The following is a 25,825-nucleotide window of genomic DNA, read 5'->3' on the forward strand; positions in this document are numbered from 1 at the left end:
GTTGACTTTTTTACTTTTTTAGCTTATTATTTCTTTTGTGGGTAAGTTATGTGGGAGGTGATGTGACCCAAAATCGGTAAAATTTCTTTGTGAAATTAGTAAAATTTTTAAAATTTCTTTCTCAGAACAAATTTTTTTTGTATCAAATGTTCTCTTTAAAAATATTAAGATTCCAACTACTATAAGAATATTATATATTATTTATTTTATAAAATCTTAATTGTAAAAAAATCAAGCCAAGATGGTTGTTAAAATGTTTCCGTGTGGCGGCGGCACACCACTTTTGAACAGTAATTATTAAAAATAAAAAAATATTAAAATATTAAAAAGAATCCATCAGAAAAAAAAGAAGACAAGTAAACAGAACCTTTTTTTTTTTTTTGGACAGAATTCCCACTTAGCGTTATTTTGTTTTCTTTTGGAAGGGTTATCAATAAACTCAACATGACTTTGTTAAAATTAAGGTAAATTAGAAATTTAATTTATAAATTATTTTTTATGATTTAAAAAATTATAAACATTATTTTGTCAATAATTTTTATTTAACAGAATTAACTAAAAAAATAAAATTCATAATTGTTCTCCTATACAATAATAAAATTATTTAAATTATTAATTAAAATATATTTCTAACATCATTAAAAATTATTAATTGATTTCATGATTTATTAATAAAATGAGCGATTTGTTATGAAATTAAAAACCTCAGGAGGTGAGATGTAATTTCTAGAATCACAGGAGGTGATTCGTATTTTAATCAAATCTCAATGGGTTTGTTTGTAATTTACCCTTAAAATTATGTATTTGTTTGTTTCAATATAAAAGAAAAAAAATATTTTTTATGATATTTTAGCATAGTCAATTTTCATATTAGTTTTTTTTCATTAAATCTTTTTCCCAAAAAAATCAATAATTTTGATTCCTCTATTGAAAGGGCTTTTTTTTTTTTTTTTTTATGTATTCTAATCTCTTGATCCAGTGGTGTGAAACTCTCGTAATTTGTCATTGCTAACAGTTTCAAAACTTTAAGAGATTAGTTGAGTTGTTTTGGGAAGTTGGTAAAAAGTTGACTTTTTTACTTTTTTTAGCTTATTATTTCTTTTTGTGGGTAAGTTATGTGAGAGGTGATCTGACCCAAAATTAGTAAAAAGTTAGAAGTTGACATTTTACCAGCTTCCCAAAAGAGCACAAAAATTTAAAAATAAGATTTGAATTTGTTAACTGGGCTCCTAATTGTTAACTGGGCTGGGGGATTAATTTTTTAGCTGTCTAAATACAATATAATTTGGGCTCAATTAATTTTTATGATGTATAAGTTATGTATTGTTATGGCAAATATGCTGTGTATTTTTTTTTATTAAATTAATACAATTAATGGATTAAAAATGAAATTGCACATTTTGTGGTAATGTTACAAATTTTTAATGAAATCATTTTCTAACCAAAAAATGTGAAATATTATGTCAAAAATGCATAATATTACCACAAAATGCATAATTTCATTTTTTAACCACAACTCATCATAATTCTATCAAGAAAAATACGTGACATTTACCACAAAAATGAGTAAAATGCACCAAAAAAATGTATAAGAAGGGTGTATATGGTACACCTTTTGAACTGTGTGTACCATATATAGCATTATCATTTTTTATATATATTTTATTTTTATATTTACACACATTTAAGTAGATTTTAAATTTAACACATATTTTTTCTTCTCTATTGAAATATCCATACACTCATTAAATCATCAAACACTTAACACACAAATTTTTTTTTATCACTTTTTGTCAATTAAAACATAAATTTAATATTTCCATTAAAAATGCTTCAACTTTCTTTCTACACTTTTTTACTTAAATGAAGTTGGAGAAGACCAGAAATTCTAGTCTTTAAAGCAAGCATATGCAATCTTTAATGATGACTCAAAAAGAAAAAGAAAAAATATATATTTACAATTTGCATACCAATTTGCAGTGGAAACTCCCCGAGCCAAGACGTAGGAAGAAGGTTCGGCAATTTTTTCACGTCTCAAATCAAACTCTCTTCTCATTTTTACTATGTATTAACACTTAATTAAAATAAATTAATTATTTATATTGTATAATGAGAAGAGAGTTTGGGAGATGCAGATGATTAAAGTGATGTTGATAAAACTTTAAATTAAAAATCAAGTATCAAAAATTGAATATTGAATTTTAAGAAAAAATTATTGGGTAAAAATTGAAGTATTGAACCAAAACAAATTAATTCATATGTATAAAATAAAATTTGAAAGTTCTAATTTTTATATTGTTAAACTAAAGTAAATTGTTTGATATAAATTTATTGTTTTTAAAATTTTATCCTTCAATTTTTATGTTGAGTTGTGAGGTGGTAAAGTGGTGGTCGAAGGGGAGGAGGTGACAGGGGCAACTGTGGTGACTATGTTATCAATGGTGATGGTGGTTGAGGTGGAGCAATAGTTGTGGTGATGATGGTGGAGAAGCGTGGTGGTGTAATGATGATGGTGCTGAATATAATAGAGGTAGGGATAGTGGTGGAGATGAAAGATTATAGTAGGGGTGATGAAGTGATAGTAGTGGCAGCGATGACCGCAGTAGTGGTGGTAGTAGTAAAATGATGGTTGATATCTATGGTGATGACGACAATCGAGGCAGTGGCAGTGGCAGTGGCAAGGTGCATCAATTAGTTTCTTATGTCTTCTACTGATAATATGTCAGTGGTCCCTTTCTATCAATCGGCTCAAGATTGAAAAACTCTTGGATGCCTTTTCTAGTCACTGTAAGAATAAGTGAATATGAGAGACATATCAAGATTTAAGTGTTTCTTTTTTACTATGGAATGGAGAACAAATGCATGTAAATGAATGAGCTTTTTTCCAGTTCATTGATAAAGTTTTGAGACTCAAATAGTTTTTTTCAAGTTTTTAGTTGTAATAACTTTTACATATGGCTCAAATTTTGAGACTCAAATAGAATGTTCAATAAAACTTTAATGCTATACTGTCTGAATTCTTGTCATTATTATTCCTAGAGTGCTTAACGCTACACTTCTATTTTTATTTTTATTTTTAATTTTTTGCGACGGTAACAAGAAGGTCACCAAAGATCATGTTAGTGTTTTTCTTTGTTTTTTACGACGGCAAAATAGCGGTCGCCATAAGTAGTTTAGGTGGTCGCAAATAATTTGTGACTATTGTTTTGCCGTCGCAAAAAGTATTTGTCACCCCCATATTCGCGACCCCATTTGTCGTCGCATGGGCCGTCGCAAAAAGTCTTTTGCGACTGTTTTTTATTATTTGCGACGGTTTATAGTGGTCGCAAAACGTATTTTTTTTAGTAGTGTGATGATGATGGCAACAGTAATAAAGTAATAATAGTGCACGTTAATACTTATGCATAAGTAATTATAAATTTAATTACTCAAATTTTTTTTAACTTTTAACTTATATTTTTAAAGTTACTTAAATTTTTAAGTAATATTAAACTATAATTATCAAACAAATTTAATTAATTTTTATTTAATACATTTAATTTTAAATATTAAATTAAATTATCAAACATCAATTAAAATAGAAAAGGATGATGCTCATATATATGTGCTATTGTTTACAAATTGAAAAGATAAGAAAGACAAGAAGACAAAGGGGCAAAAGAAACATGAAGAAAACAAATAAAAGAGACAAAAAAAAATTAAGGAAAAAATTGCAATTCAGTTGAGATTTCACAAAATATTTATAAATGTATGGAAAATTTTATAATTTTAATTGTGGAAGTTGAAAAGATTTATCACTAATAAAAAAAAAATCTATACTGAATTTGCAATTTTCCCAAAAATTAATGACCATTGCTACAATGAACACCAACTAATTTATTACTGGATTCCATGATAAATAAGACAACTATGAACAGGCTAGTGGGTTTTACTATTGTTTTCTTTTTTTTGTTTTAGGTCATTTTAAGGGTTTTGAAATGTGGACCTACTTGTTCAATTTTCTTTCAAAGGGATTACAAATTCAAAATTTATATTTAAAATTTTATTTAGAAATAACAATTTATGATTCAAATTCATTTTATATATGGACTCATACTTCACCAATTTAATTTTTACCGCACAAATTATTTCTTGACAAAAATCTAGATTAAAAGAATTTTTTTTTTTGGAGGGCAATTTTGGGTATGCAAATACAGCTTTGGTGCATGCATATTTCAATCAATGGAGGAATTAAAAATTATAATAATATGCAAAGTTGTCCTCCATTTCTTTTTTATTTTATTTGTATTAGGTAAGTAGAAGGGGAATTTTTTTTCAGGTCCTTGGTATTAAGACTTTACAGCATAAATGACACTTAATATTTTCATAATGTCTAAGGTCTCTCAAGTTGATCTAGAGAAAATTGGTCCAGAGAAAATTAATCCAGAGGAATTTGGTCCAGAGAAATTTGGTCTAGAGAAAATTGATCCAGAGAAAATTCCTCAATATTTTCATAATTTCTTCACCTGTTTGAATTTGCAGCGTTACCACCATGGGTTTGTTTACATGGTCCAGAGAAATTCTTTGGTTTAGACTGAATTTTCTTTGGTCTGAACTGAATTTTCTCTAGACTTTCTCTGGGTTGGTCCAAAGAATTTCTCTGGTTTGGTTGGTCTGAATTTTCTCTAGGTTGTTGGACTGAAATTTGAGAAGCTGATACATACTTACCTTGATTGAATTACCCATAAGATTTGTGATGATTTGCCGAAATCTACCTGGATCTCCATAATACTGAAATTCTTGAATTGGGAAAATTCAGTTTAAAAACCAAAGAATTTCTCTGGTTTCAACCTAGAGAAAATTTAGTTAAAAAACCAAAGAAAATTCAGCTGAAATCACCTCATCATGCAGAGACAATGATTCGTTTGCTCGTCCATGCTGGGCCATCCCAACTATAATTGAAGTCCAAGAAACTATATCTTTTCGGCACGTAGTATCAAAAATGGTCTTTGCTGCTAGTATGTCACTACATTTAGCATACATATCAACAAGTGCATTACTAACAAATAAACTAGATTCATAACCAAGAGATAAAACTAAGCAATGAATCTGTTTTCCAAGCTCCAATGCTGCTAAATTAGCTGAGGCTCCAATAATGCTTGAAAGAATAAAAGGGTCTACAATATCAACCCCTGCTCACCTCATTTCAATGAAGAGATTAAACCCATCAATCCATTGTCACTCTGTACCAACCCAGATATCAAAGCCGTCCAAGAAAACAAATTCTTCTCCGCCATACCACGCAAGAGTTCAACAGCTTCCGATTTTCATCCACTTCGGGCATACCCAGAAATCATAGCTGTCGAAGAAACTAAATTCTCCGCCAAACCAGAGAATTTCTCTGGATCAACCCAGAGAAAATTCAGTTCAAATCATAGAATTTCTCTGGACCAATCTAGAGAAAATTCACTTTAAGCCAGAAAATTTCTCCAGACCAACCCAGAGAAATTTCAATTCAAACTAGAGAATTTCTCTGGTTTCAACCCAGAGAAAATTCAGTTTAGGTGATCGTGATTTACCATTTCTTTCTGATAATGGATCATCTGAATCAGCTTTTCACTGCCACTGCAAACCTGCCATTCATTTGGTTCTTCATGTGAGGATTTAGCCTTAAAAGCTTCAGATACTTCTGGACCACATCCTTGGCGAAACACTTCGACGAACCGTTCTCAGAGCTCTGCTTCCGTGAATTGCTTCTCGAACTGTTCACTCTCGCAAGCAGTGAGAAAATCGAAACTTCCTCAACCTTACATTTCTCAGCAAAACGCTTGCTCTGCTGGTGAGTCGCCGGCGATGCATCGGCGGACTCGATTTTCTCCAATTTCGGCTTCTTAAACAGCATAAACACACGAAACTTCGGCGGAGATCTCAGGAACGAAATCAGAGACAAAGGCTTGGTTCCTTTAAAAAACACATCATTAGGAGATTCAACGAAATCGGACTCGATCACGCCGTCCTTTTTTTAGCCAAATCGTTGTACGAATCTTCGTTAGTGTCCGAACCATCGTCCTTGTCTTCCTTCTCGTCAGAACCTGGCACAGCAAATTCCAAATCGAAGAAAGTCTCTTCTTCCTCATCAGATTCAACCGGCTGACGGTGGTAGAGCGGAGGGAGGAGTCGGAGGAGAAGGTGTTAAGAAAGATGTCGTAGAGGATGGTGGAGAGGAGGGTGGAGGAGCAGAGAAGAGAGAGAGGAGAGACTAATTTCTCTGATATATGTTTAGGGACCTTAGACATCAGAAAATAATTTTGTGGATCTCTTCCATTATGAAAAGTGGGAGAGGGACCGTACACTAATTTTCCTTAAGTAGAATGTCAGCATGTGACGCAATCAAGTGATATTTCTCAATAAATTCACAGTATAATTCTTTCTAAAATTTTAGAGATACAATTAGGAGTGTAAGTAGTTCAATTCAGTCGAGATTGAACAAAAATTTAACACTGAAACAAACCGTTTGCTTTTGTTAGTTGAGGAACTAAAACCAACGGTGTATTATGGTTTTGGTTTTGTGAATTTTTTTAATTTAGTATAAATGATGGCTTCAAGAAAGATTTTAAGTTTTTTTATAAAAATCTATAAAATTCCACGTCCAAAATAAATGAAAAGAGATGGAGAAGAATGCTTTGTAAATATCTTTCCTCTTAAGGTAAGCAGATTCCTTTCCTACATCCATATTGTTTTGTAAAGTGTAAATTTTGAAAATACCACTTCAAAAAAAAAAAAAAAAAATACAAAAAATGAAAAATAATCGAAGCTTAAGAAATAAAATTAAAACAACTAGCATCTAAAAAATAAATTCTGTAGTAACTCAGGTTTAATTATAAAAAATTAATTGACCAAATTAGGCTCACCACTTGTCTATTTTAGTTTTTTTTTTTTTCACATAAATCAATTATAGAATTAAACACAACTTTCTCGCATGAATATAAAACTCATAAAAATATGAGATATATCTCCTATCAAAAGATTGTATTTAATTTTGTGATTAGTTTGTGTTTTTTAAACTTTTTTTAAATCTATTTTTGCTTTATCATTAGCAAATGGGATACGGATTTGGAAGATTGCAGGGAAGCATGTTGTGGACTGACATTTATGGTCTACAATAATGTTAACTTGTTGCTACACTTTTTAATGGTGACATGAAATCGTCACTCCAATAATTCAGTCCTATTCTATCTTAAAAAACAATAATAATAATTCAGTCCTATTGTATTGGATAACTCTTGTCACATGGTCTTTTAACTTTTTTTCTTTCTTTTTTTTCTTTTTTTTTTTACACCAATTTAATAGGATTTTAAAAAAATGTCAGCTCTATCCATCAGGATAATTAATCGTTAATAACCAAAAGAGCAAACTATTAATAAGTCATAATAGTTAAACTTAATTTCTATCAATTTTTATTAAAAATAAGTCTTAGTAAAGCCGTCATTAAAAATAATTTTTTGTAACATGTTTTTGCATATGTCGTTAAAATTTGACAATCAATGACTTCTTTTTTCACGTTTTTTTATAAATTGTCACTAAAATTTACAATTAGTGATGTTTTTCTATGACGAATTTTTTAAACTGTCGCTGAAAGTTAATTTGTGGCAATTTTTTTAAATTGTCACTAAAACTTATACTAATTAGTGACATTTTGTGACAATTTTTAAATTGTCGTTAAAAATTAACAATTAGTGACTTTTCTAATAGTATTTGATGAAAAATGTCATTAATTCTCACATGACTTATTAGAGAATAAAATCGACTTATTAAGACCTGCAGGTAAGTCTCTTAACCAAAATTGCCCTTCTAATGGTTGGGTTTTCATTTGTAAGAGTGTATAAAAATGTTTTATTTTAAAGTTGCTTGTTTAACATTTATTTTTATTTGTTAAGCCATCTCCAACGGTTCATCAAACCTTGCATCAGATTTGAAATTTGGTAAAAAAATCACTTTTTAGAGCTCCAAAGATTTAAGCAAATTGGTATCAAAATGAGAATGAAATAAAAAATTCATCAAAGTGAAACAGGCTACAGATTTCACTATTTTACTGTGCTTTACCATTGGGAGAGACCAACCAGTCAACTAGCCGGATGCCTGGCCGGTTGACCAACCGGTCGACCGGTTCCCTTTCAAATAGGTAAGTTCAAACAGGCTAAAACAAAAAAAAAAAAAATTTAGTCTTACCGGTCGTCGACCCACCGGATAACCCTTCCCTCAATTCTGCATATATTTTGTTCGACAAGTTTGATGCTCACCGTTTAAGGAAGCCGTATCAAATTGAAAAAATAACCTATTTTTTATTCAAATTTGATAAAAAAAGAAATGAACAATTGGAAATGCTCTTAGTAAGCCGTATTTGTTTGGTGTCACTTCCTAGACCATGGGTCAATTTCATTTTGTTTGGTTGTCCTTTAAGTTTCAATTGATTCAATTCACGCATTAAAAGATGAGGTTTGTGACTCAATTCTCATCCTTACAATCAGATAGATATATAAAAACAAGAAACTATAATATCTTTCGCATCACCAAGACTAGAGTTTTTTTTTATTTTTATATATAGTTTTTTTAGATTAACTGAATGCGAAAAAGGCACTGAAAGTTTCAATTGGATCAGCAACAACATTTCTTTCCTTTGCCCAACAACTAATACATTGTCTTGTGCGCTTGTTACTAGCCTGACAACAGTGCTTAACAATTCCCTTCCTAAAATTAAATCAAGGTCTTTACAAGTTCCGAAATTGTTCTATTTTTAATTTTTAATTATTTTCTTAATGATTTTAAAATAAAATAAAATAAAATAAACCTTTCCCCCGTTGTAATTCCAATGCCACCCACCCACCAACTATCTTAATCCCCCGATAGAAAGGCCGCCTGATGCCGCTACAACAAAGCTCAGTCAATGCCCGAGCAGGCTATGGTTCAAAGACGAGCAGTTTCACCCCCCTCAAGTCAATTGATTTCATAGAAAGCCCCAGGATGAAACTTCTTGCAATGTGCTTCCGCAGCTGCTTCTACTCTTGATTGATCCTGCAGCCAATTATGGGAAGAAGGTCTTTATCATTCGAAATAACATATTGTTAAGGATTAAATATATTTTGAACTAATTGACATCATCGTGCAATTATCCCCGTACCTTGCCTTCAAAACTAATAACAAGGGGACCAGTTCTGGATTCACGATAGCAACCTTGATGTTTCAAAAAAAATAACACAATTAGAAGAGAAAGAAACGGTTATATTATAGTTCCCAATCACAGTTAAAACTAAAGATGCTCACCTATGTAAAGATCTGGGAATTCAAGACAGTTTTGATAGAGGTTGAGCAGTTTCTACCTGTATTAGGTAGAACACATCAAGAATCAATGACACCACAAACAAAAGCTATTGCACAACTATTTGATTAAGCATTACTCACACAAACCAAGCCAAGCAACAATTTCACCAAAACTTTCAAAATATGCAATATTGACCACTCCATTCCCATACGAATGCAATGTATACCTGTTTCCTCATTGATAAGTTCTACCTACCCCGATTCACAGAGTACCAAGGAAGAAGTGGATGGATATACCAGAAAAACTGTTGAAAGGAATTTGAACATGGCATCGGCACAAGAAGACAATGATTACCAGCCAAGTTGGCTCAAAGAATAATGATCTAACAGTTCAACAATGTCAACACTTCCTGCTAGCTTGCAATACCCAAATATTGAGTTAAGTACTCTCATGGACCTAAGTGTGAGAGTACCCATGCATGTATAAACTAGAGCATAAAGGGAAACATGCCACCAAAAATTAAAAAATAACATAAAATAAAACAAGTGAAATACAAATATTAAATCTGACTTAGAATTCATCCACAAAATTCTTTGAGCTGGTGAGGAAAAAATTCTCGAGGAGGGCAATTAAAGCAATGTCAAAGCCTCACTCCTAACAAAAACCACATAAAAATCTTCTCAATATTATTATCCTTTTCATGACAATAAGCAACACAATTTATTCTTCAATCTCAAATTGACTCAACTTAACAAGTTCGGGTTGAACTGTTTTCTCCGGTTAGTTCCTATTAAAAGTCATGTCCTCAATTAGTCTAAGACAATCACCTCCTTTTGTACAATCTCAACCTATGTCCTCCTTCAGCTTTCTTCTATTTTTGCTCAATTTCTAAATTGAGCAAAAATATTGCTCTTGCTATTTGTTTTATTAAATAATGCTCTATTATCTTTCCTTATTTATAACCAGGCTCTTGATTGAACCATTTTTGGCCCTCTTTTGCATTTCTATGTTCAGTTTTTGTACAGACTAACCGACAGTAGAGGACAAATATTTAGGACACAGTAGAGGACAGCATTGGTAATATACATGTCAAAGATAGCTTTCAGCCAATAGGATCTATGCTCCTTCATTTTTACCTAAATTTCACTCACTTTAGTCTTGCTCCTAGCTATGAAAACATTCTTCTTGCTTTCATTTATTGAAAGCCTTTTTTTTCTTTTTGCTTTTTTATAAGTTATATGTTGAAATCCATATTTCTGTGATGAAATGCTAATGTGAGTTTTAAGGCATTCCATATTTGACATCTTAAATTATGAGGGCTGCTATTTGCCCCCACCATTTTACTTTGGCCCCCCCACTTCTTTGAACCCCCATCCAACAAAATGAAACCCCTCCATTTTCTCTTTGAACCCCCACCTTAATACAAACTATATCTCTAACCCCAAATTCAAACCCAAAATACAGTGTCATGAGTTTACATAGGTTGGTGGTTGGCAGTGTAACGAGTTTATACATACAGTCAAAACTCAAGAATCAAACAAGGGACAAAACTCTCTATCCTATACATACAGTCAAATGCAAGCAAGGCATCTTAAATAATATTGTCTACACCCAAAAAACGACGGAGCAGAGTGTCAGAACTAACTTACTGGTCCCTTCCAACACTAAGAATCAACTGAGCAGGATGAGTTAAATATGGCTCGGCTTGAGAACTGCTGCTCAAAATTGGCCCGAGACTCTCAAGCTCAGAATTAAATTCCCTCTCAAATTTCCTGCAGATTATTCACAGCATATTAATAGTGATTTATCCTTACAGAACAGGATCAGTGACTGCTGCATTTTCAGTGGCTAACTTCAGTGACTGCTGCATTTTCAGTGGCTAACTTCAGTGCCTGGAATGTCAATGGATTTAATGATGTTCTATATTACCTTACTTGTTTTCTCCACGTTAATATGTGCTAAGCATACGCTAGCATTCAAATCTCAAAACAGATGAGAAATCCAACACATTTATTATATCTGATCTGACAAATAGTATGTGTTTATTCAGGAACAATTTTTCCTATACAAGTACTATGAACTCCAATCCAATTAAACTCTTGCACAATCAAAAAACACTAAATGACAAGGTTGATCGGACAATTTGCTAATATATGGGAAGTGTTCACAGAAGAACCAACTTAAAGATTAATAAACTCAGGTGAGAGAAATATAGAACAGAGACCCATGCCTTGAAATGTTAATCCTAGGTTCAGATAATAAAATAAAAAAAAAAAAAAAATCTGATCTCCAATGCCATGTAATGGAGTGTTTTGACACTTTTTCCACTGCCTTGTCTACTGTTGATTCTGATTCTGTTATAAACCTGAATTAATCTGCTGCTACATGGGAGCAGAATTTTTGTCCGCCAATGGAGTTCTTGTGCTGGGCATGAACTCAACTGTTGTCGAAAGAGAGAGTGGTCCAGTCTTTGACAGCATATTTGGTGAAACCTGCTGGCGGGGAAAAAGGTACTCCTTAGAGAAGGATGATATATATATGGGGGCTCTGTCATTTTCAGCAAAATTGTCACCAAGGTGGGAATGAGAGCAACCCCTCTTCCCTTCGAGCTCTATCACCACGCCCCTGTTGAGATCAATGACCTCCAAACATCTATTTAAACCATTAACATGATCTCCAAAACTAGGTATGTTTTCTTTTTCGTTGTCATGAAGTGAATGAGGGTCATTCTCAAGAGGGCGCCTGCTGGCCCTTTCATGTTCTTTTGTCATTGGCCTCTTGCTCTCTCCACCCATTTCATTTTTCAATATCCCTTCTGTTCTTTTCCTTTCTGCCTTCAAACTAGAACGCAGGCCTAGTTTTTTTGAATTATGTCCCCATCAATAACTTTACTAGATCTTGAGCAATTTTCTCTGCACAATTGAGGAGATGTATCAGTCTGACCTTTTGAAGTTTTCCCTGGTAAATTTCTCGAGGTTGCAGACGTGCTGGACATTTTTGGGGAATTTTTATCTAGCTCTTGATTCTGTGCTGCATATCTGCGAATGGCATTCAAAGAAGGATTTATCACTCCATTTTGCACAGAACCAAGCTTTGTATCCCCATTCGCTAGTAAAATTCTAGTAGTCTGAAGTTCATCCGGCCTTTTTCTGTTTGTCACCCCACTGATATTAGGCAAAGCACTCTGCGCTCTACCTACCGTCGACAGCATAGCTTTGTCCTGCCAAAGCAGATAAGCTTTACTTGATTGAAATACTAACTTCACAAGGTAATACTCATAACATAGAACTAAACAAATTGAAAGAAAATAAAACTACCTCATCAAAGAACCCAATCCTTGGTGATGGCATTCGGAGACCCGAAGGTTTGAAATTTCTGGTCGATTTTGCAAGATCATTAGCAGTTCCCCTAACTACTTCAAGACATAGATTTGGAAACCTTGTTTGATGACTTTCTTGATCATCGAAACATTCATCATGTGGGAAACTCTGAAAATTTAATGCTTGGGTGGCATCATTTCCTAAACAAGCTCCTCTGGAAGTATTGGTATGAAAACTGACCTCTAAACAGTTGGAGCTTTGGTTGGCAATTGATGATGATTCTGAGGACCATCCATCAATGGAGCTAGCAGGTGATTCATAAGAAGAATGGTTTGACATGGACAACGAAGGGGTTGACAAACCAGGATTTTCCAACACAATTTTGTCTCCTAGTGAGCACCTGAGAGGAGTCTTGGAGGTTGAACCAGAGGCAGCAAGACTACTTTTCCTGGAATCTGCTTTTCTTCTCGAGTTTGAGGAAGATTTCAACGACGAAGCACTACTGGTAGTGACAGAAACTGAAGAAGATGATTCAAGGGATGTTTTAGAGCTAGTGGAACATGAGTTTCCCAATCCAGATTTCTTGGATAATATAAAATCTTTCCCTGTAACAGTCAATGCATTTTGACGTAAATTCCATTAGAAGTGGAAGAAAAGAACTTTTAATAAATTATATGAAGGTTCTTACCAGATCCAAGGGTTGCAACTTTATTTCCCATTTTGACATGGTCCGCACCTAAGGAAATCTTTTTTCTTTGTCCTGCTGACGCCATGTTCATCCTGCTTAATTTCTTGGGTGACTTATGAGGAAATGAATTAGCTTCACCATTCTTTTTAGCATCCTGTATTGATCAAATTAATTTGAGCTAGTTAATTCATATCCTAGAGTTAAGTTTCATTTCCTTACACAATCTTGTGTCTACATATCCAACAAGTTAGACTACCAAATGCTGGACAAAAATTGTAACTTGTAAGTAATAAATAATAATACTCATAACATAGAACTAAACAAATTGGAAGAAAATAAAACTACCTCATCAAAGAACCCAATCTTTGGTGATGGCATTCGGAGACCTGAAGGTTTGAAATTTTTGGTCGATTTTGCAGGACCATTGGATGAATGGTTTGACATGGACAATGAAGGGGTGGACAAACCAGGATTTTCCAACACAATTTTGTCTCCTAGTAAGCACCTAAGAGGAGTCTTGGAGGTTGAACTAGAGGCAGCAAATCTACTTTTCCTGGAATCTGCTTTTCTTCTCGAGTTTGAGGAAGATTTCAACGACGAAGCACTACCAGATGGAGAACAAGAAGCTGATGAATCATTACTGGTAGTGACAGAAACTGAAGAAGATGATTCAAGGGATGTTGTAGAGCTAGTGGAACAACATGAGTTCCCCAATCCAGATTTCTTGGATACTAAATCTTTTCCTGTAACAGTCAATGCATTTTGATGTAAATTCCATTAGAATTGGAAGAAAGGAACTTTTAAATTATGTGATGGTTCTTACCAGATCCAAGGGTTGCATCTTTATTTCCCATCTTGACATGGTCTGCACCTAAGGAAATCTTTTTTCTTTGTCCTACTGACACCATGTTCTTTTTAGCATCCTGTATTGATCAAATAAATTTGACTCAGTTAATTCATATCCTAGAGTTAAAATTTCATTTCCTTACACACTCTTGTGTCTACATATCCAACATGTTAGACCACCAAATGTTGGACAAACTTGTGATTTGTAAGTAATAAATAATAATGCAGCCTTTCAATTTGAGCAATCGAGATGAACACTTATGCATACTAAATACTAAAAGGAACTATATAATCTCATTGTCTTCGATTTATACATGCCTAGACAAACTTGTAACTTGTAAGTTATAAATAATAATGCAGCCTTTCAATTTGAGCAATTGAGATACACTTATGCATACTAAATACTAAAAGGAACTATATAATCTCATTTTCTTCGATTTATACATGCCTGGACGATTTGTGGATGGACAACCTCCTTAACTCTTTTTGATCCTTGCATATAGACGCTTTGGCTTCTAGAAGTTGGTGTGGATTTCACCTGATATTTAGATATAAGAGAACTTAATTTCTCAATAAATGCTAGAACAATTACAATGAAAGACTACAATCAATAGCACATACCCTATTTCGAGAGACGTCATCAAGTTTCTTCAAGGCTGAAAAGATGCAACCATAGATATTGAGCATAGATTTGTGATAAACAGATGCATAAAAAGGGAGACCATATAACATTTTTTTACAAGACACTAAGGCTAGGTACCAACCTCCTAAACACAAGATATTATGCTTACTAAGCCTAAGAGTAAGAAAAGAATTTAGGACAAGTGAGGTTTCAATATTTCCTGCTGCAACAATAGCGGAAGGCTTGATTACCCATTAAATCTCTTTGGGATACCTTAAATGCAATCACATTGCAATTCGCATACAAAATGAACAGGCAAAAATTTATTCTTCCATTCACAATAAGATTTGTTCTGAATTTGCAATATACTTACAGTGGGTTTCCCGTTTGTGGGCTTCTCCAACTCCTGATTTGCAAACTGACTTGCAAATATTGGACATTATATTGGATTTCTCAATGGATGCTCTTATATCTTCAAACAAATCAACCTCAGTGCTTTGGTTGCTGTCCAAGGAGAAGTCATCACCATCTAATGTAGATTCTGAGTCTGCATATCTCCACGTACACAGATCTTCTTGAGTTACGGGTAATAGGTGAGCTTCAACCTTCTCAAATCCTTTATTTATAATAAACAACTCTTCTGGATCTAGAAGTCCTGATCACGCATGAAGCATTAATGACTTCGAATTTTAACTTGCTCTAACCATATGAAATGAGTTAACATTGGCAGAAGGCACCAAATATTTCAGATTTCTTGTAAAAGCATACCTGCACTGGTGAAAAAAGCAGTATCCCAATCTAAACTTTTGCGCAAGTTGCTTGCTCTTCCCAACTCAGTGGATTCATGAAATAAGACCTTTTGCTCCCTTTGCTCAAGTATTTCTATTGCATTTTCAGGTTCACGAGTATCTGTGGTCCCAAACAGCTTGAAACCTTCTTGCTCATCTATTTTCTCCAACACTACTGTGAAAATGAATTCAAGAATAAAATGTTTCAGGCTAAAATTGAAAATGGAAGAATGTATCAGTTCAAGTAACTGCAGAATTGTTCCTAATGTTGATGCAGAAACTAAGATCAGTTGGTGGTTTTTCATGCAGCCTAAGCAAATTAGAGTCCTTTAGATATTGATGTGTTAGTTATCAGGAATTAGGAGAGTCAAAGATGATGCAGAACTATGAAATATCTCACAAATAAAATGATATCAGAAATTCAGACTTACCATAAGGGAACTACTGTAAAATATTAAGGTTCTTAAAATTTTGCTCCCATCCCCGAAAGTAACTGAAGAATTAGAAACACAGGTCTATTCTAATGGATTGATTATTAGTCTTAACAATATGATAAACAATAAGACATGAAAATTAGAATTAGAATATAAACATGCCTACATGGAGCAGAGAAATATCATTCACGTACTATATAACCTACAATTAGATTATTACAGAGTATTTCTTCCAATATACTTGTGTTATCTCACATTAAGACATAAGTACAAAGTATTGTATTGGCGGAGATTAGGTGACTAGTTACAATTTATAAAGCATGGCTAGAGGGATACAAGAAAGAGTTATGACACAATATGGATACATCAATACAAATTTTGAAAAAAGTAGGATATGGATTATGTTAAAGGATACGACCATAAATAAAAATATATATAAATTAAAAAGTAATTGTCATAAATCTTTTAGGATAAACTATTTTTCTTTATTTATCTATAATTAGGAAACACTCTAATTTTGGCGAAGCTGAGTCAGACTTTAGATTTCTAGAAAAAAGTTGAATAAAAATTGATTAATTTATTCAGATGGTGATAATTAATCAAATCATTTGAGAGTCACATAGTTATTTTATATACACAGTTACATAACCACCATAAAGTATGTAAGATCTCTACTTCCAGTCCCATGCTCCGCATATAACTCCACTATCATCAAGAGTTGCAATGCTTCCCTACGATGTATTCAAGCACATCAAGTATGTGTTGACTTTCTTGTCTACCAAATAGTCTTCATTTCAAACTACTAGAAGTCACGGCACGCAAAAAAATTCAAAGTGTAATATTGGTAGAGATTAAGTGACTAGTTGAATCTATAAAGCATAGAATGGGATACATGATAGAGGTGTGACACAATATGGATACATCGATACAAATTCTGGAAAAGTAAGAAATGGATAAATTTAAAAAGTAATTTTGTGAAGACTGTTTTTCAAACTACTAGGAGTCATAGCAAGCACAAAGTGTGCATGAATCATTGAAAGACAATAACAATTCTAAATATAAAATTTATGGTATAAATGAAATGTTACCAGAAATGATGCCGTAAATTACTTCAAAAGATCAGCAACCCAGTAAATTTTTTAAAAAAATGGACAAAAAGAAAAATAAAAAAGTAATTAACAAAATATTCAAAGTCCCTGTTAAATTTTATGTTTAGAATATCATCAATTTTTGTGTTTTTTTTTTCAGGGGATAATAATACCATCATCAAATTGAAGTTATTTAATCTCTTTGTAACACATTTGACATAGGAAATTAATAACAGTGAAAGAAATGAAAATTATAGGCAGATAGATCACTATATCTAGCTAAGCATATAGCGACAATGACTATGAAAAGCTTCATACACAACATCACACAAAAAAAATCAAAATTTTTTTTATATATATACATACAATTTATGGTAGATGTATATGTACGTAAAAATGTTGAAAAATCTTTTAAGTGATGTCATTTAAACTAAGATGGCGGTGATAGTATAAAATTATTGAGCAAATCCAAGGAGAAAATTGAATGTTCTTCTTCTCTATAATATTGGTTTGGAGGAATTGGAAAGTCTATCCCTCTTTGATAGAGCAAATATGTATATTCCTCGTATGGTACTTCTGCATACGTACTGACCAGGTACACAACACATACCCAAGCTTTTTCTTTTTAATTTTTGGCGTATCCAGACGTACCTAGTATATACCCAAGCCGCACCGTACCTCAGTTGAAATAATATTTTCTTCTATTGCAGAGATAAAACTCCTTTCACTAGACTTCTTTTTTATTTTTTGTTTTATACTTAGCATGATTTTAAAATTAAACTATATTGACATTTAACTTTGATTTATACCTTTACTTTTGACATTAAATGTTAATTGTAAGTTGAACCTTAACAAATTAAATCATTTAATTAATTTTTTCATTACTCTAAATTAAAAATGAATATTTTTTTACAAGCGTACCAAGCCTTACCCGTACCCTATTTTTTAAAAAGTTTACCGTATTGATGTAGTACCCGTATCGTACCAGTACTAGTATTCGTATTCGTACCTGTACCCGTGCTTCATAGGCAACAATGACTATGAAAAGCTTCATACACAACATCACACAACAAAAGTCAACATAACATTATATATACATACAATTTATCATAGATGTATATGTACGTAAAAATGAAGAAAAGTCTTTTAAGTTGTAAGATACAGATAACGCAACGGGTAAAAGGATTCAAACCATACCTTGCGTAAAAGAATTCGAAACGAAGAACCTTGTTGGTAAATCACATGCTTTACAACCATTAACTATGAACACCCAGCAATGGAGTGATACTACAGTATGAGTATCACCGACACTAGTCACAGTGCAAAGGCTGGATCGTTCTCTGATGGGAGAGAGTTAGAGAGAGAGTATAGGGAAAAAATGTTATGGGTAAAAAATCACATCACGTATCTGATGTTCTATATATTAAAACATATAATCAGATATATAACCATATATATCCATCTATCCATATCTCCTAAGGATAGGATGGATGTAGATAGATAGAGGGTTATCCTAACAAATAGGATAATCGGGAAATCAAATTCAAATTACATGGGTAATTTGAATGGGCCATGGGTCATGGGTGCCCAAATTCGGGTCCAATACCCGGCCCAATTTCCAACATCTCCCACTCACACATGAGTTGGCATGATACTGCCACATCTCTATCTCAATCTCCCAAATATTGAACAATCCCATACTAGCCAATGAACCGTGCGACCGCTGAGAAACACTTGCATGTGGGAGCTCTATACTAGAAACTCAAAATGAGCCAGCATAGGGACATCAACCCAAAAAATAGAAATAGTGTCTCATATATCCCAGACCCATCTAATTACACCGGTCCAAAAACATCTTTAATTCCTTAAAAGAGCATGTTTGACCCTCTCAATTCTTGCAATGTATTCACTCAATCCGCCTCATACAGAGCGATGTGAGTTGCCGGCAGTGAATGTACAACTATGATGTAATACTAGATGATCTTCCCCTTACCCTTATGCCATTTAGTTTAGGATTGACCACTTTCCCAGTGATGCCCCTTAAGGCCGAATCATCCATGATCGCAAGCAACATACCAAGGTAGCAAAACATCAACCCCTTACCTTGTGACATAGTCAAATGTCACAAAAGGGTACATAAGTGAAAGTCATATCAATAATGACACGTAAGACTCACACGGTGAGGAAACAGGGATCCATTCTCTAACCTCATTACTCGGTCGCCAAACACATGGAGTATGAATACATGCTACGGTGGAGTAACTCTTCCAAAAGAGTGACTTCATACTCGATACACCGTACAGATCTTAGTCTAGTCTCTTTCTAGCGCCTAACCCGAATTCTCTATTTGCTCGCCTTCCAGGTGCCAAATGAGATCTCGCATCTAGTTAATCATAACAGGCACAACGTGGAAAGTGGGTACTAACATCCATGTTTGGTCCTTGACACAACCTCATCTTGGTTGTAACCAAGGCGACATATATAGTGGATAATTTAAGTCTTTCTTGGCTCCAAATAAAAATAAACCACTAGTCTCATCCTTACTCGCTCCCAAGCACCAAGGGTGATTGCTCGTGTGAGTGAGCCAATCTTGCCTGCTCACATCATCATCTGCTAATCGTTATGACACAAACCATAATAGTGTCAACATCCCATCATCTCACAACAAATAAGTGATCGATTTTAAAAAAAAACATGACCACAGTCTGCGCAATTCTGGATTCCAAGCATAAACCTTATCAGCACCTCTTGCGATAAGCATATACAACAGAATCCACCATGTGCGCCTCACATGAAGTGGTTCAAGATCACTACCTCTTGCGCAATTACCTCTCTAAAGATATGTTGTTGACCAATCTACGTTCATTCAAGATGTGCCCAACTAGCGCATTGAATCTTACAAATGGCAAATTTATACACTACCAGTAAAGCATCCTATCCACAGTCTAATGAGCAAGGTCAAGGTCTAAAACTACTCAGTTGACCATCTAAAGAGATAGCACTCATTATGCCGAATACGCCCACATAGCATACTTCAGGCTCCCACAAAAAAAAAAATCAAGGAATATAGGTCATTTGTTTCTCCCAAAGACAATCCGAGGATTCACTCAATAGCTAAGGCTCTAGCTTTTACCGATAGGTAAGTCAATGGGTTTGCAATTTCGCATTTAGAATCATTCTAGGATATTCCTTATGCAAGTCATTAAAGACAAACCGAGAATTCTCCCAGAACAATCTCTAAGGATCTTACATCTGAGCATATAAATAACATCACCCATGTCCATCATGTCTAAAACAGAGGACTGCCAATCCTAGGTGGTGACAACCGTATAAATTCCTGACTCATAATGACTAAGTAAGGAAAAACTTCTTTTGGACCAATGATCATGCCTCAGTGGTCTTCATCGATCATCGTTTGCTTATCATGGCTCAATGAAATCTAAGAACCACTATTTGGGTAACTGTTTTAGACGTAAAAGATTTATTAGAACTAGCAATCCTTTTTGCGCTCCTAGCTTTTCACCATAAAAGCAGAAGGTAAATCCCTACAGATCTACTTATCCAATTCTCCAACAAGAAGTTGGGTCACAACGTCCACAAATCAAAATTCCGAACTCATGTCAATCATAGCCTAAGTCAAAGTAACCTTACTCCCCAGGAGAAAGTCTTCTCATGGTCTACACCTTCCTCAATGGTGCGACTTTTCGGTATCTAGCGAGCCTTATGCCTCAAAAAATGACTATCCAAATCGCGCATAACTTTAGAACAGTTTCGCGTCATAGCGGAAAGTCAACCAAATTATAGAAATGGTTAATCCTCAAAGACTTTGTCTTAAACTGCGCAACATTGATCCACTTTTCTAAAAGTAGGGGACTAGAGAGCCTTTGGCATTATCCTAGGCTCTTTATCATCTTGTGGAGCAATCATGAATGTTTCCCTCTCAATCACCTACTGATGACGTGGAAAATTTTCACATTCTCTACCACGCAACTAAGAATGTAGAGTAATCTTCTCTAATGGAGTAATCCACTAGTAGGCACATCGCTCCCACTGTCCCTAGGATATTGGAAATTTCTTTCCATTCTCAACTAGGCTACATAAACCGCTATACTTAGAATTCTCTATTTTATAGAGTTCCAAAACTCTATTCACGTCACCTTTACTAAGAAAACTTTATGTGACTTAGTTACACTCCCACAAAGCTGCTTATCTATAAGCACATGACCTGGAGGGTTTACATGACTGCATACAATAATGCGCCACATGACCCTAAGTTTTTACAAGACAGCATACAATAATGCGCCCTAGATCTTTAGGTCTTAACTTCGCAACCTTAAGAGAAATAAAATAAAGATAAGCTACTTGATGGTAACAAATCGCTCACAAATGGCTCTCTGCTAACCCATTACTTAAATGGAGTGTAAAATCTGATATGGAGGGTACTTAGTTAAGGATATAGGCAACAAACTAGTGCAATTCCCAATTGGGAAACATTTTGCGCCATCATCCACCTAACACAAACAATATTTAATTCCTTATCTCTACTACACCATTGTGTTGCTGGGTACTAGGAATAATCAATTTTCTAAGCATCCATCTCTCTTCACAGAGTTTTCAGAAAAAACTCAAATAGATACTCGCCACCTTGGTCAAAACTAAAAGCACAAAAGCTCTTATCTAATTGATCTCAACCTCATTTGTGCAATGTCAAAAATCATCTCAAAACTTTTGACTTATGGGAGATCAAATAACCTTGACTAAGATGCGTATCGTAATCTATAAATGTGTCAAGATTGAGGCTAGCTATCTGTTAAAACCTACCATCACCTACTCCACCTACTACACCTACCACCACCTACTACACACCTACCACTACCACCTACTACCACCTACTCCACTACATCTCTTATATAAGGAGCCCCTCACCATTTGTAATATAACACATATCAATCAATAATATATCAAATTCTTGCATGGTATCAGAGCAATAGGTTAAAGATCTTGGTGTTCTTCGCCTTCCGGCGGGCGGCAACCTTGCCTTGACCGCCCGCCGGATCTCAACCAAGTCTTGAACCACACTGGTTAATCATATACAATAAGATGGCAAAAGGAGGCAAACTAACCAAGCTCAAGTCAGTACTCAAAAACAAATGGAACTCATTCAGCAAGCAGCTCAACAGCCCCTCCAGCTCCTCCTTCAATTTCCCGGCGACTATGTTCGAACCCTAGACGAATATTCCGGCGAATCTTCCTTCATATCCGGCGATACAGTGCTTGGTCTCACAGATTGATACTCGGAAGTAGTATCCTCGATCTACATCATTCCCCACGAGCATCCAGTCTCCATCCTTATCTTCATAGGTGGGCACATACTCGGAGCTGTGCAACAGATTCATCAACTTGCTCTCATTCATGAAATCTATCATTCCTTGGGCCCCATAGTTACCCAAGGCATCAGAAAGTTCTTGGTAGCTCTTGTACATCTTCAGATCCACCTTACGAAGGTAAGGTGCGCCATCCATGGAAACCTTCACAAAGGCTACACCGCCACCACTGCTCCTGCTAGTCTTCTCTACCTCCTCGGTGGTGCTCTTCTGAGACATTATGTTCTTCCGGAATGACCTAACTGGCGGCCAACCCACCACCTGTGCCTTGGCGGGTGGCTTAGCGGGATCCTTAGTGCAGGGGGGAAGGAGGTTCATCTTCTCCTTTGGTGGACTGTTCTTAATCTTCTCCGCAGAAGCCGAAATCTCCCAACGAATTCCGCCATCAGATCGTCGAATGCGGTGATTGACGGATCCAGCGCCGTCGCATCTCTGCCGCTCTCTAGGGAAACTCCGGTCCGGAACACGGCGGACAGCGCCTCGAGATGCACCACCGCCGATTCCAACCTCCCTATAAGCTTCTCATCCTTTTTTGAAAACACACTTTATTCCTCTCTCATCCATTCACGCACGGCGGTATCATTTTAGGTCATTGTGAACTTGGAACCCGTTTGGATCGCAGGAACGTGGGTTTGCTTGAGTGGTGTCTGGTCTTGAAGTATGGTTTCAAGCTGGCATCTTTTGTTGTTTGGGACGAGAGACAAATGGTTCAGGGAGAGACATATATTTTTCTATTCTATTCTAACATATTCTCCACCCACCATCAATATGCGCATCTCTTTCTTTGCAAACAGCCGACTGAAAAGCTTGGCCTTCACATGGGCACACACTCCACACACTGCCCCATACACACACATGCGGGACATCCCTCTCTCTCATCTTTTCCCACTTTCAAACCCACTTTAATCATATCTCTCCTTTCTCTTAATTTATTCCACCCACATTCTTTCACCTTTTTCTTTTATTTTTAATATATATCTATATATATATTTTTATTATACTATATTTTCCCTCTCCTGGTTAATGAGCATCCCCCGTTTTTCCATTCTCTTATTATTATTTTTTTTTATATTCCACCAAAAAAATAAAAATAAAATAAAAAATAAAATAAAAATAAAAATAAATAAAAAAAAATCACACTGCTGTTTTTCTTATCACCCATCCACAACTATTTTTCTCTATTTTCTTTATCCATTGTTTTCTTTTATTTTATTTTTCTTATTAAACAAAACACCACAACAAAATAACACCAACAACTTTTCACAATCTTGTCATTTTATTCATATCAGGGGATCAACCCCGATCACACTTTTACATCACACAAAAAAAAAAAAAAAAACAAAACAAAACAAAACATAACAAAAACCACATCCACAGGCGGGATTTTTCTTCTCTACTCGGCCATCGGTCTCTTCTTCTTGCCTCCGTCCTGGCCGGCCCTTGACGGTGTTGCCTCCGTGTTTCCTAGACCACCAAGCACGTTGCCTCCTCCCTGCTCCTCCACTACAGCATATGGTGGACCTCCAAATCGGAACATCACGGTGGCCTTCCGCTTCAGCTCCTTGTTTTCTGCCTTTAGCACACTTATCTCTGCTCGCGCATCCTTATACATGCGTTGGAGCAGAGCCAGCTGGGAGTTTAACTGTTGCACCTCATTTGTCCTGCTCTGCAGCAGGTACGACAAGTTTGTGACCGCAGTCATGGTTTCCACACATGACTTCAGAGTATACTGATTGGCCTCAATATCAGTTTGCACCGCCATTTTTTGCTCCACCGACCGCATCGGAAAGTTCAACGGAGCAAACACAGAGGTGTTTGGTTGAGGTTCACTGGCCACCGCACCAGTTCTCTCTCTTGTTGACTCATTGAGGTCGGGAAAGAGAGTGAGCAGCCCACGGGAAGACGAAGCCATTTTCTGGGCAACAGAGTGTTACAGCGTATTACAGAGTTTCTCTCTCAGCAAAGGAAGAATTTTTCAGAGGTTTCTCTCAGTTTTTCTGTCTCAGCTTCTGCCTCAGCCTCAGCCTCAGCCTCCGTCTTGGTTAAATAGCCGAGGCAGCCACGCGTATCGCGCGCCACTTGACGCCAGACGACAAACGGGCGCGCCAGCCAAGGCACTCACGTGCCTCGCCATCATATCTGGCACGCCTTTTTATGGATTGGGCACGCCTTTTGATGGCACACCTTTTGAAAGATTGGGCACACCTTTTGAGGGTGCGACTTTTTAGGGGTCCGACAAGACTCTGTAAACTGTCCCGACATTAATTCCGGTTAGCTCCTTTATGGGTCCGACAAGACTCTGTAAACTGTCCCAACATTGATTCCGGTTAGCTCCTTTATGGGTCCGACAAGACTCTGTAAACTGTCCCGACATTGATTCCGGTTAGTTTCTACAAGGGTCCAGCAAGACTCTGTAAACTGTCACAACAACTGTCAGAACATTGTCTGCTACAACGGTCCGACATGACCCCATAAACTGTCTTCTACATCGGTCTGACACCACCATACAGTGTCCTCTACAACGTTATGACACCCCCATACAGTGTCCTCTACAACGTTATGACACCACCATACAGTGTCCTCTACAACGTTATGACACCACCATCCAGTGTCTTCACCAATGGTCTGACACGACCATACAGTGTCTCCTATCCTCTTTTATTTTTATATATTTTCTTGTTTTGTTACTCTCTCCAAACTCAAGTTGGTTAGTTCCTGTCCCCCTTGAGTTTGCGGGGGGCTGTTAAAACCTACCATCACCTACTCCACCTACTACACCTACCACTACCACCTACTACCACCTACTACACACCTACCACTACCACCTACTACCACCTACTCCACTACATCTCTTATATAAGGAGCCCCTCACCATTTGTAATATAACACATATCAATCAATAATATATCAAATTCTTGCACTATCATACCCTTACACATATCCAGTCACAAATATCATAGTGAACTAAATGTGCCAATACAAATGCCCTTCTGCAGCTTTCCTACTTACTTGTGCGCAACCATTGCGAACAAAGTTACACATTCACATGAGAGCAAGATGTCACAAGCGAGTGGGCCCGAGAGGGCCTACTCAAACCATCTATGTCATCTTCTCATTAATGTGATTGAGTATAATAAGCCACCAGTTCATGACCAATGTCATAAACTAATTCCAATCATTCTAATGCGTGAATTCTCGAAGGCAAGTTTTAAAGGTTTTAGGCCCAACTAGGTAATGACTCACGACAAATTCATGTTCACTAGATCATAAAAGGATGTTATGGAGATATCAAGTGCACCTAAGTCGCAAATTTAGCTAGCAAGTGCTAATCCCCTGCACTTTCAAGTCAATTTTATT

The 25,825-nt window shown here is 35.5% G+C and overlaps 1 protein-coding gene, 1 long non-coding RNA gene and 1 pseudogene across 3 annotated transcripts in view; all 3 read right to left on the reverse strand.

Annotated features, from left to right (window-relative positions):
• Nucleotides 1-25,825, reverse strand: part of LOC114295875 (uncharacterized) — a 69,590-nt gene that overhangs the window by 35,182 nt on the left and 8,583 nt on the right. Inside the window, exons 2-8 of the mRNA XM_082919412.1 lie at nucleotides 15,543-15,737; nucleotides 15,148-15,429; nucleotides 14,774-14,808; nucleotides 14,601-14,690; nucleotides 14,130-14,229; nucleotides 13,652-14,049; nucleotides 13,307-13,460 (exon numbers count right to left, since the gene is read on the reverse strand). Coding sequence (XP_082775538.1) covers nucleotides 13,307-13,460; nucleotides 13,652-14,049; nucleotides 14,130-14,229; nucleotides 14,601-14,690; nucleotides 14,774-14,808; nucleotides 15,148-15,429; nucleotides 15,543-15,737 — 1,254 coding nt within the window. The remainder of the gene's footprint in view (nucleotides 1-13,306; nucleotides 13,461-13,651; nucleotides 14,050-14,129; nucleotides 14,230-14,600; nucleotides 14,691-14,773; nucleotides 14,809-15,147; nucleotides 15,430-15,542; nucleotides 15,738-25,825) is intronic.
• LOC114266164 (uncharacterized) lies at nucleotides 8,624-11,073 on the reverse strand. 2 transcript variants are annotated; one of them, XR_014363671.1, is made up of 4 exons: nucleotides 10,944-11,073; nucleotides 9,301-9,356; nucleotides 9,158-9,210; nucleotides 8,624-9,051 (listed from the first exon to the last, which is right to left on the reverse strand). It is a non-coding gene; the product is annotated as an uncharacterized LOC114266164 (long non-coding RNA). The 2 variants fall into 2 exon arrangements; XR_014363670.1 differs by having other exon boundaries at nucleotides 10,948-11,071.
• On the reverse strand, nucleotides 22,203-22,990 carry LOC114266166 (auxin-responsive protein IAA7 pseudogene; annotated as a pseudogene).

Source organism: Camellia sinensis, chromosome 3 (genome assembly GCF_055761805.1).
Source record: "Camellia sinensis isolate YWXY chromosome 3, ASM5576180v1, whole genome shotgun sequence".
In the NCBI taxonomy this organism is placed as follows: Eukaryota; Viridiplantae; Streptophyta; class Magnoliopsida; order Ericales; family Theaceae; genus Camellia; species Camellia sinensis.